Source organism: Ornithodoros turicata, chromosome 9 (genome assembly GCF_037126465.1).
Source record: "Ornithodoros turicata isolate Travis chromosome 9, ASM3712646v1, whole genome shotgun sequence".
NCBI lineage: Eukaryota > Metazoa > Arthropoda > Arachnida > Ixodida > Argasidae > Ornithodoros > Ornithodoros turicata.
Window position 1 is genome coordinate 41,223,714 of NC_088209.1, and position 14,122 is coordinate 41,237,835.

Genomic DNA, 14,122 nt, shown 5'->3' on the forward strand with positions numbered 1-14,122 from the left:
CGTGAAAAGAAGACGCTGGGGGTTTGAAAGGGATCGGTGTGAGATCGTCTTCGACAGTCGGAAACTTTGTACTGCGCGGTGATCGCTGAAAACAGGGTGAAAACTCCTATCAGCAAATTATCACTCCATTTTCGTTAACGCGCAATAGACGTCTACCCGAGAAACGTCATCATGACGTCGGTAGACAGACTGAAACCGAAACAAATCGGAAGGGGAGGGCTGGGTTCCACGAATGGGCACTTGTTCGCTGCCTCCTTTTGAAAGAAAAGTAGGACCGGTGGTCGCGTCCCTTTCAGGTTCCCCCCTAGCTTCGAGCGTAGTTCAACTCTACCAAATTGGTGGCGCTGTTGAACATTGACGTCATTTGTTTACAAACAGGGAGAGGTCGATTGTTTTTGGGCGATACGGAGTTTTACGCGATGCAGAGCAATGTACCAGTTGCGTTTCAATATCCAGATATCAGCGTGATTTTAAGTATGCGCTGATCGTAGTGTTTGTGGTCCATATGCAGTTTCATCTCGAGATATCTTGTGGTGCTTTCAAACTCTGGTTACACGCGAACTGTCTGCGTTAGAACGTTTTGTCAGTCCTGCGGAAGCGGCAAGTACTTGTTACGCCTGCGTGTCGGTATCTAAATCTGGATCGTTTTTCTTTTCCCTTCGAAAATATTGTTGTACGTTGCGCGTATAACGATGAACAGATAGTCTTTCCTATCACGGAGTACTCACCATCCCCACCAGATGGCGTTTCATCGTCGTTCTCTTCCATTCCAGAACCGTCGTCTGCCAAGTATACGTCGCCTTGTTTGTCGTCCTGAAAGGATAAAAACAAAAAATATTAAGGGATTGATACGCGATATAATGAGAGTGGTATGGGAGAAAATTAGCTCGTCGTTGAAGCGCCCCCATATAACGAACTAGAGCTGACGCTGTAATTCGATCGTGTTTTCCAGACTGTTCGTTGTAGCGGCATCGATTTTAGTAGCAGTCCATCTGCTCTTCTTTTCCGCTGGAATCAGAAAATGGAGAATTGCTTGTTTCGTAACCTTTTGTTCGTAGTTTGGTTACGACTTTGATTAATTGGTTTCGCCCGACTGAGTCTAACGCTTCAGTTGCTCGCCTTCTCATTTCAGCTTTAATTTATGCGCTTGTAAACACGTGTTCTTTCCGAACGAGTTCACGATTAATCCCTGAAACGCGTACTTCATTTGCTCTTGTTCGCTTTCATAGGGAAACGAGCCTTCGTTTTCCCGCAAATGTTATCCGCAAAATCGGGGAACGCTGGCGATTCGTCCTGACTTTCGTGTCCTTTGGTAAATTTCCTACGTGTCTACGTTTCATGTAATGTTGATATCGGTATTTCCGTGAGGTTGCCTCTGATTCGCTGCCGCTGCACCTGGAACGTCGCGATGCAAGGTGTCCGTACGTTCGGCTATGCCGCGTCTACAGTAACGATGAGGCAAAGCCACCTTTACAGGAGCTAACATTGAACGATGAGGCGAAGTTGCCTTTACAGGAGATACCTACCTCGTTGTTATGCTGTTTCAGCTGCAGGTACCTGATGTCTTCCTTCAATTCGGACACCTGCGAAAGACAAAAATGACTATAAATTGGAGATCAGGCAGATCAAGGGAACCTCTGTTAACAATAAGGGGATAAGTCGAAAAATCTCAAACCGAGAATAAGGGCATGATCTGATAGTCACACATTCATTTCCCGTTTTTTACGCTCCTGTAGCTGGGCAATAAATTTCAATACGGTCCTAAGTTTTCTCTGGCAGGTACATACTGGTATGTAGATGTCATTGCAGCAAAAATAGTAAATAAGGGGATAAGTCGACTTATTGCATACAGGAGTTCACTTGGAGATCAGGCCCATATCGTTGTAACCAAAGAACATATTCTTCAAATATATATTCCACACGCGTGTAAGAGACACCAAAATGATATGTTGAGCAAAAGAAGGCGATGACTTATCACTCATTTTAGTTTCATTCTCAGACACAGCGCTTTATCTTGGAGATACGCTGCACGATTGTTATGCACACTCTGTTTATAGAACCTCACAGGATAGAAACAGTAGTTAGGCACAAAGTCTCATGGGAGTCGGAGCAAAAAAAAACAGTTCAGGAATATCCGGTGACAGACGAGCTTTGTCTGTGTGAATTGTCTCACGCGTTCAAACGCAGACGACCACTTGGGACTGGCGGCTGTTGAAAGGAACCCACTACCGGATCGTGGGAATGTTGTGACATGTTACGAATGTATGTCTCTTGTCTCTGCCACGACGGAACAGACGGGACGCTGTCTATCTGTTTCAGAAGTAGTGCCGCCTGTGATTACGTGCTGTAGGAGTGTATGTATTTTTTGCGTTTTGAGAATCAGTTTGGAAGGCAAAGGCACTTTGGGAAATGGAATGGTGATGATAAAGAACTTTTGCGGGTTTTGTGCACGAGAAGTGTTACTATTGATTTGGTGTTGGCACATAGTGGGGGTAGTACATAACAAATATGCAGTGACAGTGCAAATTGCAAAAAGAAAAACAAATAAAACACGGTTTGCGTTTCTATAGCATTGAACTGTACATTTAGTGCTTTATTTTATCAGGTTGCAGTAATATTGTGTTATTATTATATTAAAGTACTATATAATAATATAGGGTCAACTACTCTGTATATGTCCGTCCGTAGCTTTATAGGGCCACGTGACCGAAAATTTACTGCAAACCATCGCAAAAAAAAAAAAAAGAAAGGTGCAGTGATACCTATGTACATTACTACAGCAACCATATCAGATCGCGGTGACGAGTAAAAAGAAGAAGAAAAAAAGACACGAAGAGTTAAAATACATTAGGTAACTCGATTCCCAACGAAGATTTTGCAGGAAAACAGGATATACCATTTCGCCCATAAACATCGTTACGACCTTTATTATCCGCGGCAAGAAATGGATATAAGAAAAAAAAAAATGCATCACAAAAGTAAAGCATATATATCCCAGAATCCATTCTGCCTCAGCATATTCTTTCCCCGGAAGCATATCTTCCAGCACATTGATGTTTTCTGAACCGTACAAAGGAAAACGCACGCGAATTTGGGTGCTTCGGTCATGTATCATATTGTACGACTCCCGGGGATTATTATTATTATTATAGGGGGCAGCACTTTTCGGCAGAATTTGGACGAAAAGTCGATTTTTGTCTCGTCTCTAACCTATAGCTCTCTCTCTATATAGTCCGTTTCCTAGTATAATATGGGGCTTACGTGTATCTATTTGTAGGTGCGTGTCTATGAAAGAGAGCTAAATTGGTAGGTGCTCTGCTCTGGGTGCTTCTGTCCCCATCTGTCGCTTCACTGAATAGGAGTAGATGCTTCCATATATGCCTTTCATGGCGGGGGGGCCTTTTGTGTTTGTCGTTTGAGGGCGCTGTGTGAGTCCGCGTGTGTGCTTCCCTGGATAGTTGTGCGGGGGAGAGACCGGAGAGGGGGGGGGGGGGTCAGCCGGAAAGCGTCCATCTGTGTCGGTACTCCGTCTGTGTATAGCACGTGCGCCAGACGCACGTGTCATGGTTTGCCGCTGAGTTTGCCCGTGTTCAGCTTTTTTCGTACGCGCGTATTTGTGACGGTTGGGTAGGATGAGTCGTTAGGCGTGACGCTGAACACAGCACATGTGGCGGTCGTGATGGAAGCTGTGGGAGACGAAGCTCGTTGGTTGGGAGAGGAAGGCTAGCGAGCACAAGGTTTCAGCGTGATGTTTTCGAGTGCATGGGTTACTTACTGGGTTAGCGGGTACTGTAGCCTATGAAGTTTAAAAGATTCGGCTGGTTAGTGTGGTGCATTCGTAACTAAGGGTGCACGAAGGAAGACATAAGGGTGGATAGAGTGAGAGCGAAAAAAGGGTGAAGAGAGTGTTGCTGTAGCGTTGCTCTCTTCACCCGTGTGTGTCTCCCTTCGTGCACACTCAGTTATGAATGTAATGTAGCGTGGATGCAGGAGATGACTTTGTGTTGTGGCACGTGATAATAAATACGTAAGTCCATATGTCGAATTCATGAAAGCATCAGAAGATAGCGGTATGGACGGATAGATAAGATTTCACCCGGTTGTTTAATTCGAAACTATTCCTGTCCAGTGCGCCCCCTGTTATCCCCTTTTGTCATTATCTTTCCCTCTCCCCATTTTTCACATTTATGATCTGGTGCCTCACGCATTGAAATAATTGATAAATCGTCGCTTTACAACGCAGACAACTACTACTTCTTTTTTTGCGTACGTACTGTTGTAGTCAGTTTGGCGAGTTTGTAGAATGAATGACGAGATATGAGGAATCCGGAACGCATATAAGTCGCCTAGCAACGACCATCACTGCAGACTGGTCCCAGTGACAGGCCGACGGCGCGAAAGCTCGGGTGTCGACAAACAAATTAGGATGGCGGAGAAAAGAGGACGGCATCGGATTTATGCGCCATTAGGGTTTTCGGACTCCCGTGTTGGGAGTGTCTCTGATTCTTCGCTGTTCTAGACAAGAAGCATAAATGAGAGTCGCCTCCTTAAACGCTCATGTGCACGCGACTCCGGTTACCTCTCTCGTGTGTTCTTTAAAGGTGCTGTAAAAAGCACAGCAGAGCTGCAATCTCAAAAAAAAAAAAAAAATATGTATATCTGTTCGATAGCCCGAGCCCTCGGTATCCTTACGTTTTAATTTTCGTCCGAATTGTTCGTCACGTAGTTATTAAAGAAAAAAATTGAAAATAACGGGCAACACAGTGTCGAAGCCGCCACCAACCGCGCACTGCTCGTCAAGTATGGCGATAAAATTACATTGCGTGCTCACAACCCTGTGTCTCAAACGAAAGATGTCGGCTACCTAGGGCGTTTATGTGTATTCGCTCGGAGGCTCTCCGACTAAGACTTTTTCAGCGCAGTCGCTCTCAGTCCGAAGAAAGGAGGTTCCAAACCCAGCCCGCAGAGTGATAGTAGAAAAAGTGAGAGTTCCTGAAATTGGGAGAGGGAAAGCATGATCCCTGCGAAACCCGGACGCGGTAAGCCATGCCTGTGTTATCTCTTTCTGCGGTGCCGCTGGGTTTCTAACCTCTTTTCGTATGTCTGACAACGATTGCGCTGAAAAGTTTGTCGCGCGCTAGCTCCATATAGAGCATGATGTTTCTAACGGGATAGCCCCTGAATATGCCTGGCAATTATTATGAATTTGAGTAAATTAGACACGCACTTCACATTTGTGAGGTAAAAAAATTGACCTTTACTTGGCAAATTTCCGACTTCAGCTCGCAAAAATTGACATAATTAAACTTACGTTACACGACATTCACATCAGGAGGTGGCAAAAACCTAGTAACAAGAAATGCCGTTGACCGCATTATTGTATGTGGCGTAGTCGTTTTTATTATAATTCAATGACACGTTTTCTGGGACACCCTGTATATATATATACAGTCCCCAAAGGGATTGATTTTTAATTTTTTTGATATTCTTAGAGTGCACTCCGTGCAGCACGACAGACCCTCCTCAACGACGTGAGGTTCCCTCGCAAAATTAAATCTTACCCGCAAAATGGTGGGAAAAGATACACACGGCGGTTAGCTGGCTCATCCGCAGAGCTCGTACGTAATGAAGGAAAGTCACCACGCAGGATGAAAAGATGATGATGCAAACGATATTACCAGGCAGGAAAAGGACGCTGGCGGTGACGTGGCGGTCGTTATACTTAGAAGAGCTCTCTCTCTCCATATACACAGGATGCTGAAAGGGGCGTACACCCTCTGCCTTTAGGGAATCGATCGGGCTGTCTCTCTCTCTCCGGCGGCGGTCTCGTCGCTCCATAGAATAGTAATGAACCCGTTCTTTTTGCCATTTCTCTGTCTGTGTGCGCGTTATAATGTCATATACACACAAGCGGGGCTTCTGTACGATGACGGTTGTAATATGTACATAGCATATGTGTTTGGCGATGTAAGAATGAGTGATGCACGCGTACATAAGGGCGGTGAAGCGGCCCGTGAATGTGCTAAACGCTGCTGTGCGGCAGTTAGTCCCTTAGGGGGGTAAGTCGTGTTGCAGTGTGCTCCGTTCCTTAATTTTTTTTTTTTTTTGTTAGCGTCACGGCGAAGAATGGCATACGGTCGTGGACAGATGGCGCTAGAAGCAGTGGGAGAGAGACAGGGGGATAGTATGTGTCCTGGGCCGACTTCATGGGGAAGTGTGCCGACACGCGGCTCGAGAGTATGCCAGGAAACACAGGGAAAAGGCCCCAGATAGCACAACCAGTGTTGGGATTTAATCTCCCGTGAGCTATACGACACTTTTCTATTTAGACGCGATAACAATAACGCCCGAACGCGAAAGTTCGTCTTTTTTTCTTTTTCTTTTTTACCTCGTGAAATTCTAAACGGTATCTAACCTATATAGGAGATGTATTACGTTTTGATTTTTTTAATTTATGCAGCACTGTAGATTTTGATTCTTATCATCTACGTTATCGCCGTTGCCTTCATTTAATTTGTCTCAGTTTCAATCTTCTTTCGTTGCTCCGTATCTCGAAGTCTTCTCCTTTTCCAAGCAAAATGGCGCCGGAAAAAGTAAAAAAAAAAGAAAAGAAAAAGAGAACAAGAAAACAAGGCAGGGAAGACACAAAACTTCTACTCTAATCACTAAAGTAAGTCGGGACATTTGAAACAGAAAATGAGTATAACAGGAAGAATCTCGGGCTGTTTTCCTCTTACTTAGTTTCTTTTTTCTTTTTTACGAGGTCGCTTTTCTGACTGCGTTTTATACACCATTACTTTCCTGGTGATGGAATGGGGAGAAGAATGGGAAATAAGGAGAGCTCGGATGGGAAGACAAAAGGAAGGCAACCGACCGGAAAAAGAAGCAAAGATAGGAGCAGGAAATTGAAGCCAGTCTCGCGTCTGTTGTGGCGATAAGCCGCGCGACAAGTACTGCAGGGGAAGCCAACTTCACGGGTAGACTTGCCTGAGTGAAGGGATTCCCTGTACGCATTCATGGGAGACGATGTTGACTAACGTGTCACGTGCCCCCGTAACATGTCAGCTATATACAGTAGTACGATGGCTACCCTCGATGTCTTCCGAAGGTTGCGGGTTCGAACCTTAGGGCGCTTTACATATACGTATCGCGATTTTCTGTAACTTATATGAGGTCGTACCTTTCTTGTGTGCTTTGTATACTGTTGGGAACACGGTTAGCTAAAATCGCCTACCAGTACTTCGCCGTCCCATATATTACATCTGTTGTGCTTGAAAGTCACGTGCCAATAATAATAATAATAATAATAATAATAATAATGATAATAATAATAATAACTTTATTCGACTAGTTTTACACATTGAGAAAACAAGGACACCGCCTGCGTGCTGTCTGAGGTTTTTCACTGGGTTTCGCGGCAGACTTTCCGGACGAATGTCGGCACAATTTCCCCCGAAGTCGGCCCAAGACGTATACTAACCCCCTCTGTCCCCTGCTGTCCTCTCTTCATTTAGTCCTACGTATGTACGCCGCTCATAGCCATAGTCGCTTCGCGGCGCTAACAATTACTTAAAACAGCAACCAAGATCATAATGCGCCAAACACTGGCCTAACGGATTTCTGAAACTAAATCAATGAATTTATTAAATTAACCTGATAGGGCTAAGGGCTTATAGGCTCATGCTTATGACAGGCAAATAGCTGAGCATCTTACATATCTATTACGCCGGAGCGACCTGAAAGGCTTTCGCGTTTCATGCGCGAGTCATCACCTGTGTTCATCATGGAGTCAGCCATTGAAGTAAGGAGGCGCCGTGAAGCACCCATCTTGAAAAGCCAGGTGGTGTTCGCCTCCCGCTAATCAGGAGGAGGAGCAGCTGCAGCGGCAAAGGTCGCCATCCAGCTGCGCGTGTATACATACTTTGTCTTTCCTATATAGCATCAACTTCCTCCAGCGCGAATACCATTCGCTGCGTTGTTTCCAGATGCGCGAACCTTCGTGCTTTATGTGGTTAGCGTGCTGGCCATGTCACGTCGAGACTGGGGGGTACCCGGGTTCGAATCCCGGTGCCGGCTGTGCTGTCTGGGGTTTTTCCTGGGTTTTCCTCAGACGCTTTCAGACATATGTCGGCACAGTTCCCTTAGAAGTCGGCCCAGGACGCACATTCCCCCAGGGCGTCAGTCGTGACGTTGCCCACATACGTGAGGCCGACAACGGCAAGCCCTATCGCCACCACCACCACCACCATCGTGCTTTATGTGTGTGTGTGTGTGTGTGTCGTGGATACGTTTCGCGGGAATTTCGCGTGATTTGTGACGTCATAATGAGAGCGAAACGTGCCTGCTTCGCGATTCGTTCGCATTGCTGCGAAGCGGGGGAAGGTTATTCGGGTAGCTGTATATCTTCACGCTCAAATAGCTGATTTAAAACGGTTGTTACCCCGGAGTTGGACCACTGTAAGCGTATGTCCAGTAGTTGTTTATCTCCAATTCCATTTGCAGTAAGCGTGTGTCATTGTTACGTAGCGAGTTGAGGGGTGTATTAATTGTAGCAATCGAGCAGCGCCTTTTTGGTGACTAGTATATACTGTTGGTGTGGAGTTACCAGCTTTCGTACGAGATCAAACTGGTGACTCCAGGGCCATGCTTAGTCTAGTGGTGGGATCGAATAAACCTCTCCCGGTTTGTAAACAAGTGACGTCATAGTGTTCGACAGCGCCAACTTGAACTACTCTCGAACACGGTCGCGCCCGAAAGCCACGGTCTTGAGGGGATTACGATGGTCTCTGAAAAGGAGCGCGACCTTCGGTCCTACTTTTCTTTCAATAGAAGGCAGCCAACAAATGCCCATTCGTGGAACCAGGTCCTCCTCTTTCGATTTGTTTCGGTTTCAGTCTGTCTACCAACGTCATGATGACGTTTCTCGGGTAGAGGTCTATTCTGCCACTGGCTGTGCTATATATGAGGGTTTACCTGGGGATGTCGTCATAGTTTCCCCTGAAGTCGTCACAGGACGCATACATTGCATCATCCTGCCATTGTGTCCACGTCTTTACGTCACGCGTGGCCACGGTAAACCTTTTACCCTAAACTGAAACAAATGCGTGACGTGACACGCAGCACACGTCCAGATCGAGTAGCAGGAGCCATAACTACACGATTAGCGCACGCGTCCTCCCCGAGAACGATCGAACAAAGCCCCATTATTGGCAACCCAATTACCCAGTAATATGGTAGAGAACTCCCCGTGCATGCATCGAACGGACGTCCAAAGGATTTTCCATCCTTTCCAATCGATACGTAATCGGACGGCTCTGAAATGGGCTGCCGATTCATTTTGATGTTCCCCCGATGTATTTCCTCAGCGTAATTTCCCTTCTTCTTTTTTTTTCAATACGGTGGCGTATACGAGCCCCTTTCAGAGTCCGAATATCGCCTTTCCGTGAACACGGTGTTTCTTCTTGTAGTTATTTTTCGCGGACTGACGCTTTGGAAAGAACGTGCCGCATTTATTGATTGCACGCGCGGTGTTCGCAATGTGCGCGCGTACAGCCACAGCATGTGCTTCCCGCAGAGTTGAATCTTGATGCTTCGTGACTTGAAGGACATGTAATGCTACTCGAAAATCGGTAGTTATCCGTAGATCTATACAGCTATTACGATATTTATATGATTATATCATTATATTTATATATTATTATCATCTCTGTTTCTAATGTTAAAATTATTTATTATTATTATTACTATTATTGGATGCTAGAAAAGTGCAAATACCACGTCTATAGACACTGCTTATAGAATTGAAATATATAATATATATATAATAAATATAATACATATATATTATAGAAATATAGAATATAGAATTGCTTCGTGATACGGAATGATAAAAGAAACCTTGTAGCAACCAGAATTATTGACATTGTTATTTGCTATAGTTTGGGATTAATGTTCGAGTAATTGGCATCTGTGGAGCAATCCTCAAGCTCGTAACATTTGTTTACACTTGAACTATACTGACGTGGACGCCAAAGATACACATTCCGTTTACGCATCAGTTCAATTCGCTCTGAAGTGAGCCTGGAAACTTTTCGTGAGCCGGAAACATCGACCGTGGTCGATGACGTACCACGCTGACAGCTAATAAAACCTCGGTAGCAGTTATTTACCAGTAAGTCACGCACGCGTCAGCACTCGACATATATAGAGTGGCGCTTAGCAAGCGTTAAATTCTGTGCTTGTGTACTCAACATTGACACACACCGTACCCAGAATGAAGCCCCCCTCAGTGACTCAGCGACTTCTCAGTTAAAATGAAAGAGGGGAAAAAAAAAAAGAAAAAAAAAAAAAAAAGAAAACGCGCTTGGCAAACGCTTTATTCTGCCCGTCACCTTATTCGTCGGACACCTTATAACTTTGCCGAGCTTCAACCTTCCACTTTATTGGTCTGCGCAACCTCCTTGTTTGCTCTGCTTCGTTTCTTTCTTCGTCGCCTCGGGGGTCTTGACAGTGTTCCAGGAGTCACATTTCATTTCCTTACTTCTACGAAGTGTAGGAATTTTTTTTTGTGTGTGTGTGCCTTTCAGCGTGGAGATTCGTTTAGTTTTACCTATATAAAGTACGATATATCAAATTGGTAGAATGTGCGCGGATCTTATCGGTTTCCTTTAATTATCTCCGTATACCTGGATAGTCGCGCTCTCGGATGACAAACTTGCAACGTCTCAAAGAAGGGAATCTTTTAGCACTTTTCTCAGCAAGACGCGTACGTGTAGGAGTGAGATTCCATTATATCGAACTGGGCATTTTACCGCTTATAGCGATGTTTTCTTGCGTACGCCTATACAATAACTTATACGTCACCTTTCAGTGCGCCGCGCAATTTTCAGAATATTTTACGTCCTGCCTATATTTGTAGAGCTCTATAATAACGGGTCCTTCCCGTATATCCCATGTCTCACGACACAGTGTACGTACATTTTTAAATGTTCTCCTTGTACGTTTGCTTTATATCATGTCCATATGGTGGCGTGTTGTCGTGCTTACGCCAAAGATGAAAAAAAGAAAAAAAAAAAAAAAGGAGAGTTTTGGTCTCGCCTTTGCGTGGTAAACACTTCTCCAAAAACTCGAAACCCGTCCTGCATATCTGAACGTGCAAGCAATACTTGCATGTGTGAGTGTGGGAGTCAACGAGAGGATATCCGTCCAACTTCGGGTTGCAAATTTATGTGCATCGTCATAGGAGTATATAAATGTATTCGTTGTACGTTTACCATATGTTACATCGGCGGATTTAATAGCGGAAGATTTCGTTTTTTTTTTTAGCTTCGAAGGTCAGTGGGGACTTTCAAAGTGTCATTGCGGCTATTGGAGACAAATGTGGCATTACGTTTAATAATGTAATCTCAACCCTGGGCAGAAATAACGGCGATTTGACTTTATCGACATCCTTATCGTTTCCAACCTTGTATTCTTTTTCACAATAGTTTTTTTTTTTTTTTGTTATTATGGAACTCAAGTGTAGTCATAGTACAGAAAAAAAAAACCGTAGCGCGTGGAGAAAAAGCTGCTGGGACAGCTTCACTGGCCGCACATGCCATTCAGTAACCTGACAACATCAGACAACATGCTGATCAATATAAAACAGCATTCACAGACAGCATTAGTAAAACAGTACCAAATAATTACATAGGGTAGTACTGCACGTTAACAACAACATTCACAGTCACCAGTAATAAAACAGAACCAGATAATTATATAGGGTAGCACTGCACGTCACACAATGTTGTAGAGAAGTTACGTGGTATACGTGAGCATTGCGTATATTTTGCTTTTTGAGAGCAGCATTAAACGTTCTTCCGTTAAGCCGTACTTGTAATTTATGGCTGATTAATCTGACTATTAAATTTGCACCCGATAACGTCCATTAATCGTCTACCAACGACACTATCATCATTGGTCACGCAGCGCAACCAGAAAAGCACACGTACAGTTCCCATCAAAGTTAATAATAACACTGGAAAAAATTGTCTAATTTCCCAGCGTGATAACAGCCACCCTGGGTGCACCGAAGGCATGTTAAGTGAACAGAATCCTTGCGTTAAACTAACAGAGTAATTTTGTTCAATTAAGATGGCGCTCGGAGAGGAGACACATTTTTTCCAGCGTTATTATTAGCTTTGACGGGTGCTGTACAACGAAACCAGTTTGTTACGTGCACAAAAACAGACTGTCACCGTAACTCTGTCGCGTGGACGCATAGTAACCAGTCTCATTAGAGGTAACGATCAGATCAAAGGGCAGAGCCTTCCTTATCACAGCCACTCGTATCATCACTTCCTGTTCTTTAAAGCCGAGCAATATTATGGGCATTCCATTCAAGGGACAACGACACCCCGTTTCAGCGATGCCGTCTGCATACTACGTTTGCTGCACGCGTTAAACCGGTCAAGGTGGCCCCGGGGCCCCTGCGACAGTAGCATTTTTAGCAGGGTCGCTGAGGGGGGGTGACGGGCTACCGCATGCTGCCGGTCCCTCATAATTGATCTGAGCGGTTCGTTGCCTTCCCGATGGCAAAACCGCCCGCCCCGTGTTTTTTTCTCTCTTTTTCTTTTTTCGTTTCTTTGTTATTATTGTTCTTTTGGAATTCCAGGGTTCGTTAGGAAGTTAGGCTGTTGGGCAACATTGGTGAACCCACGTGGCTGCTTTTTTTATCACTTTTATTTACCGGAATTTATAATGAATGTATCTTCCCGGAATTCGATTTACGTGATAGTCTTGCGGTGCGACCATCATGGCAGAGTATATATATATTTCCTTTTTTCTTTTTTTGTCGGCGTAGTGTGAAGGATCTAACGATGGTAAAGGAAGTTACTTCGCCTCTCAAGATTACCGTTGGAATTCGTTTTATGCGGGCACTTTCTTGAACGACATAACGAGTTGTGCGTTTTAGCCATCCTTCAAGTTTTTAAGGAGTAGAGGCTGGGTTGGGCATTTGGTGTTACGTATTCTATAGCAACTACTCCTCTAAGTAAACATGTTCCTTTTCGCACACTTCTCGCATTGTTTGTCCTCCTGTGCAGTTCTATTTCACCTCTAAAGTAGGAGTGGTCACCTTGTGCGTATAATGGAGACTGACTCTTCCTTCGTTGTTCCGTCCAATCTGGAGCGTTCTCACCACTGGCACGCGCGGGGGACGCTCACTTTTCCTTGACCCTTGGAAAATAGGGATTAGTCCTAGTTTCCCGTATATACAAAGCCCGGACTACGTTATACGAAGGGACTAACTGACACGCTTACTCCCATGATGGTGTGACTCCGACTCCTTCCTCTTTAAAACTACCGTAAAGCCGCAGACAGACAGGTTATGTTGGCGGAGTACTTAACAGCTTGTTGCTTGTAAACCCAGCACAACAAATTATACCTGTGGCAGGGAACGCTAAATTTTTTAATTTTATTTTTAATTTGCGAGTAAAGTTGCGTTACAACGGCTCGTGGCGACGTCTGGTGGGAAATAATCCTCAATTTGTCGAGCAACAGTGATCTATGTTCCCGACTGGCTCGCTGCTCGCGATGGCTACGTAGCCGACACGTAGTCGACTTCTTTTGTTTGAGACACAGTGTTATGCGCATGCAATGTAGTTTTGCCGCCGTAGTTGACGAGCAACGCGCAGTTTGTGGATACTTCGACACAGTGTTGCCCGTCATTTTCTGTTTTGATTTTCTATATAAAAAAAAAAGAAGAAAGAAAAACTATGGGCGCAATTGGGACGAAAATTGGGTACTGAGGGTACTGAGGCTATCGAATATATATATATATATTTTCTAAGATTGCGGCTCTGCTGCTGTACGCGACCTCTAAGTCGCAAGAATCCGCCCATATACGGGGATGCTGACGAATATTGAACGAATAGTGATACGAACCCATCGAGGAGATGGCTTTTCTTTCTCGTTGTCCTTTTCTGTTGTGTGATCCGTGTGGCACATACATCGTGAGAACGAATTCCCCTCCTGTTCGGCTGGACAGATTGTAATGGGAGGCTGCTCCTGATGGAAGAGCTTCTCATTCCTGTTCCTTCGATTTCCGAATGGAGCACTTTTTTTTTTCTTTTTCTTCTTGAAT

The 14,122-nt window shown here is 44.6% G+C and overlaps 2 protein-coding genes across 2 annotated transcripts in view; one reads left to right on the plus strand and one right to left on the minus strand.

The window, feature by feature from the left end:
- The window catches only part of LOC135368981 (TBC1 domain family member 2A-like), a 216,382-nt gene that overhangs the window by 39,289 nt on the left and 162,971 nt on the right, over window positions 1-14,122 (plus strand). The gene's annotated exons all lie outside the window — the stretch shown is intronic.
- LOC135368979 (angiopoietin-4-like) overlaps window positions 1-14,122 on the minus strand; it is a 28,856-nt gene that overhangs the window by 3,950 nt on the left and 10,784 nt on the right. Inside the window, exons 2-3 of the mRNA XM_064602565.1 lie at window positions 1,527-1,583; window positions 729-813 (exon numbers count right to left, since the gene is read on the minus strand). Of these exons, the coding sequence (XP_064458635.1) occupies window positions 729-813; window positions 1,527-1,583 (142 nt within the window). The remainder of the gene's footprint in view (window positions 1-728; window positions 814-1,526; window positions 1,584-14,122) is intronic.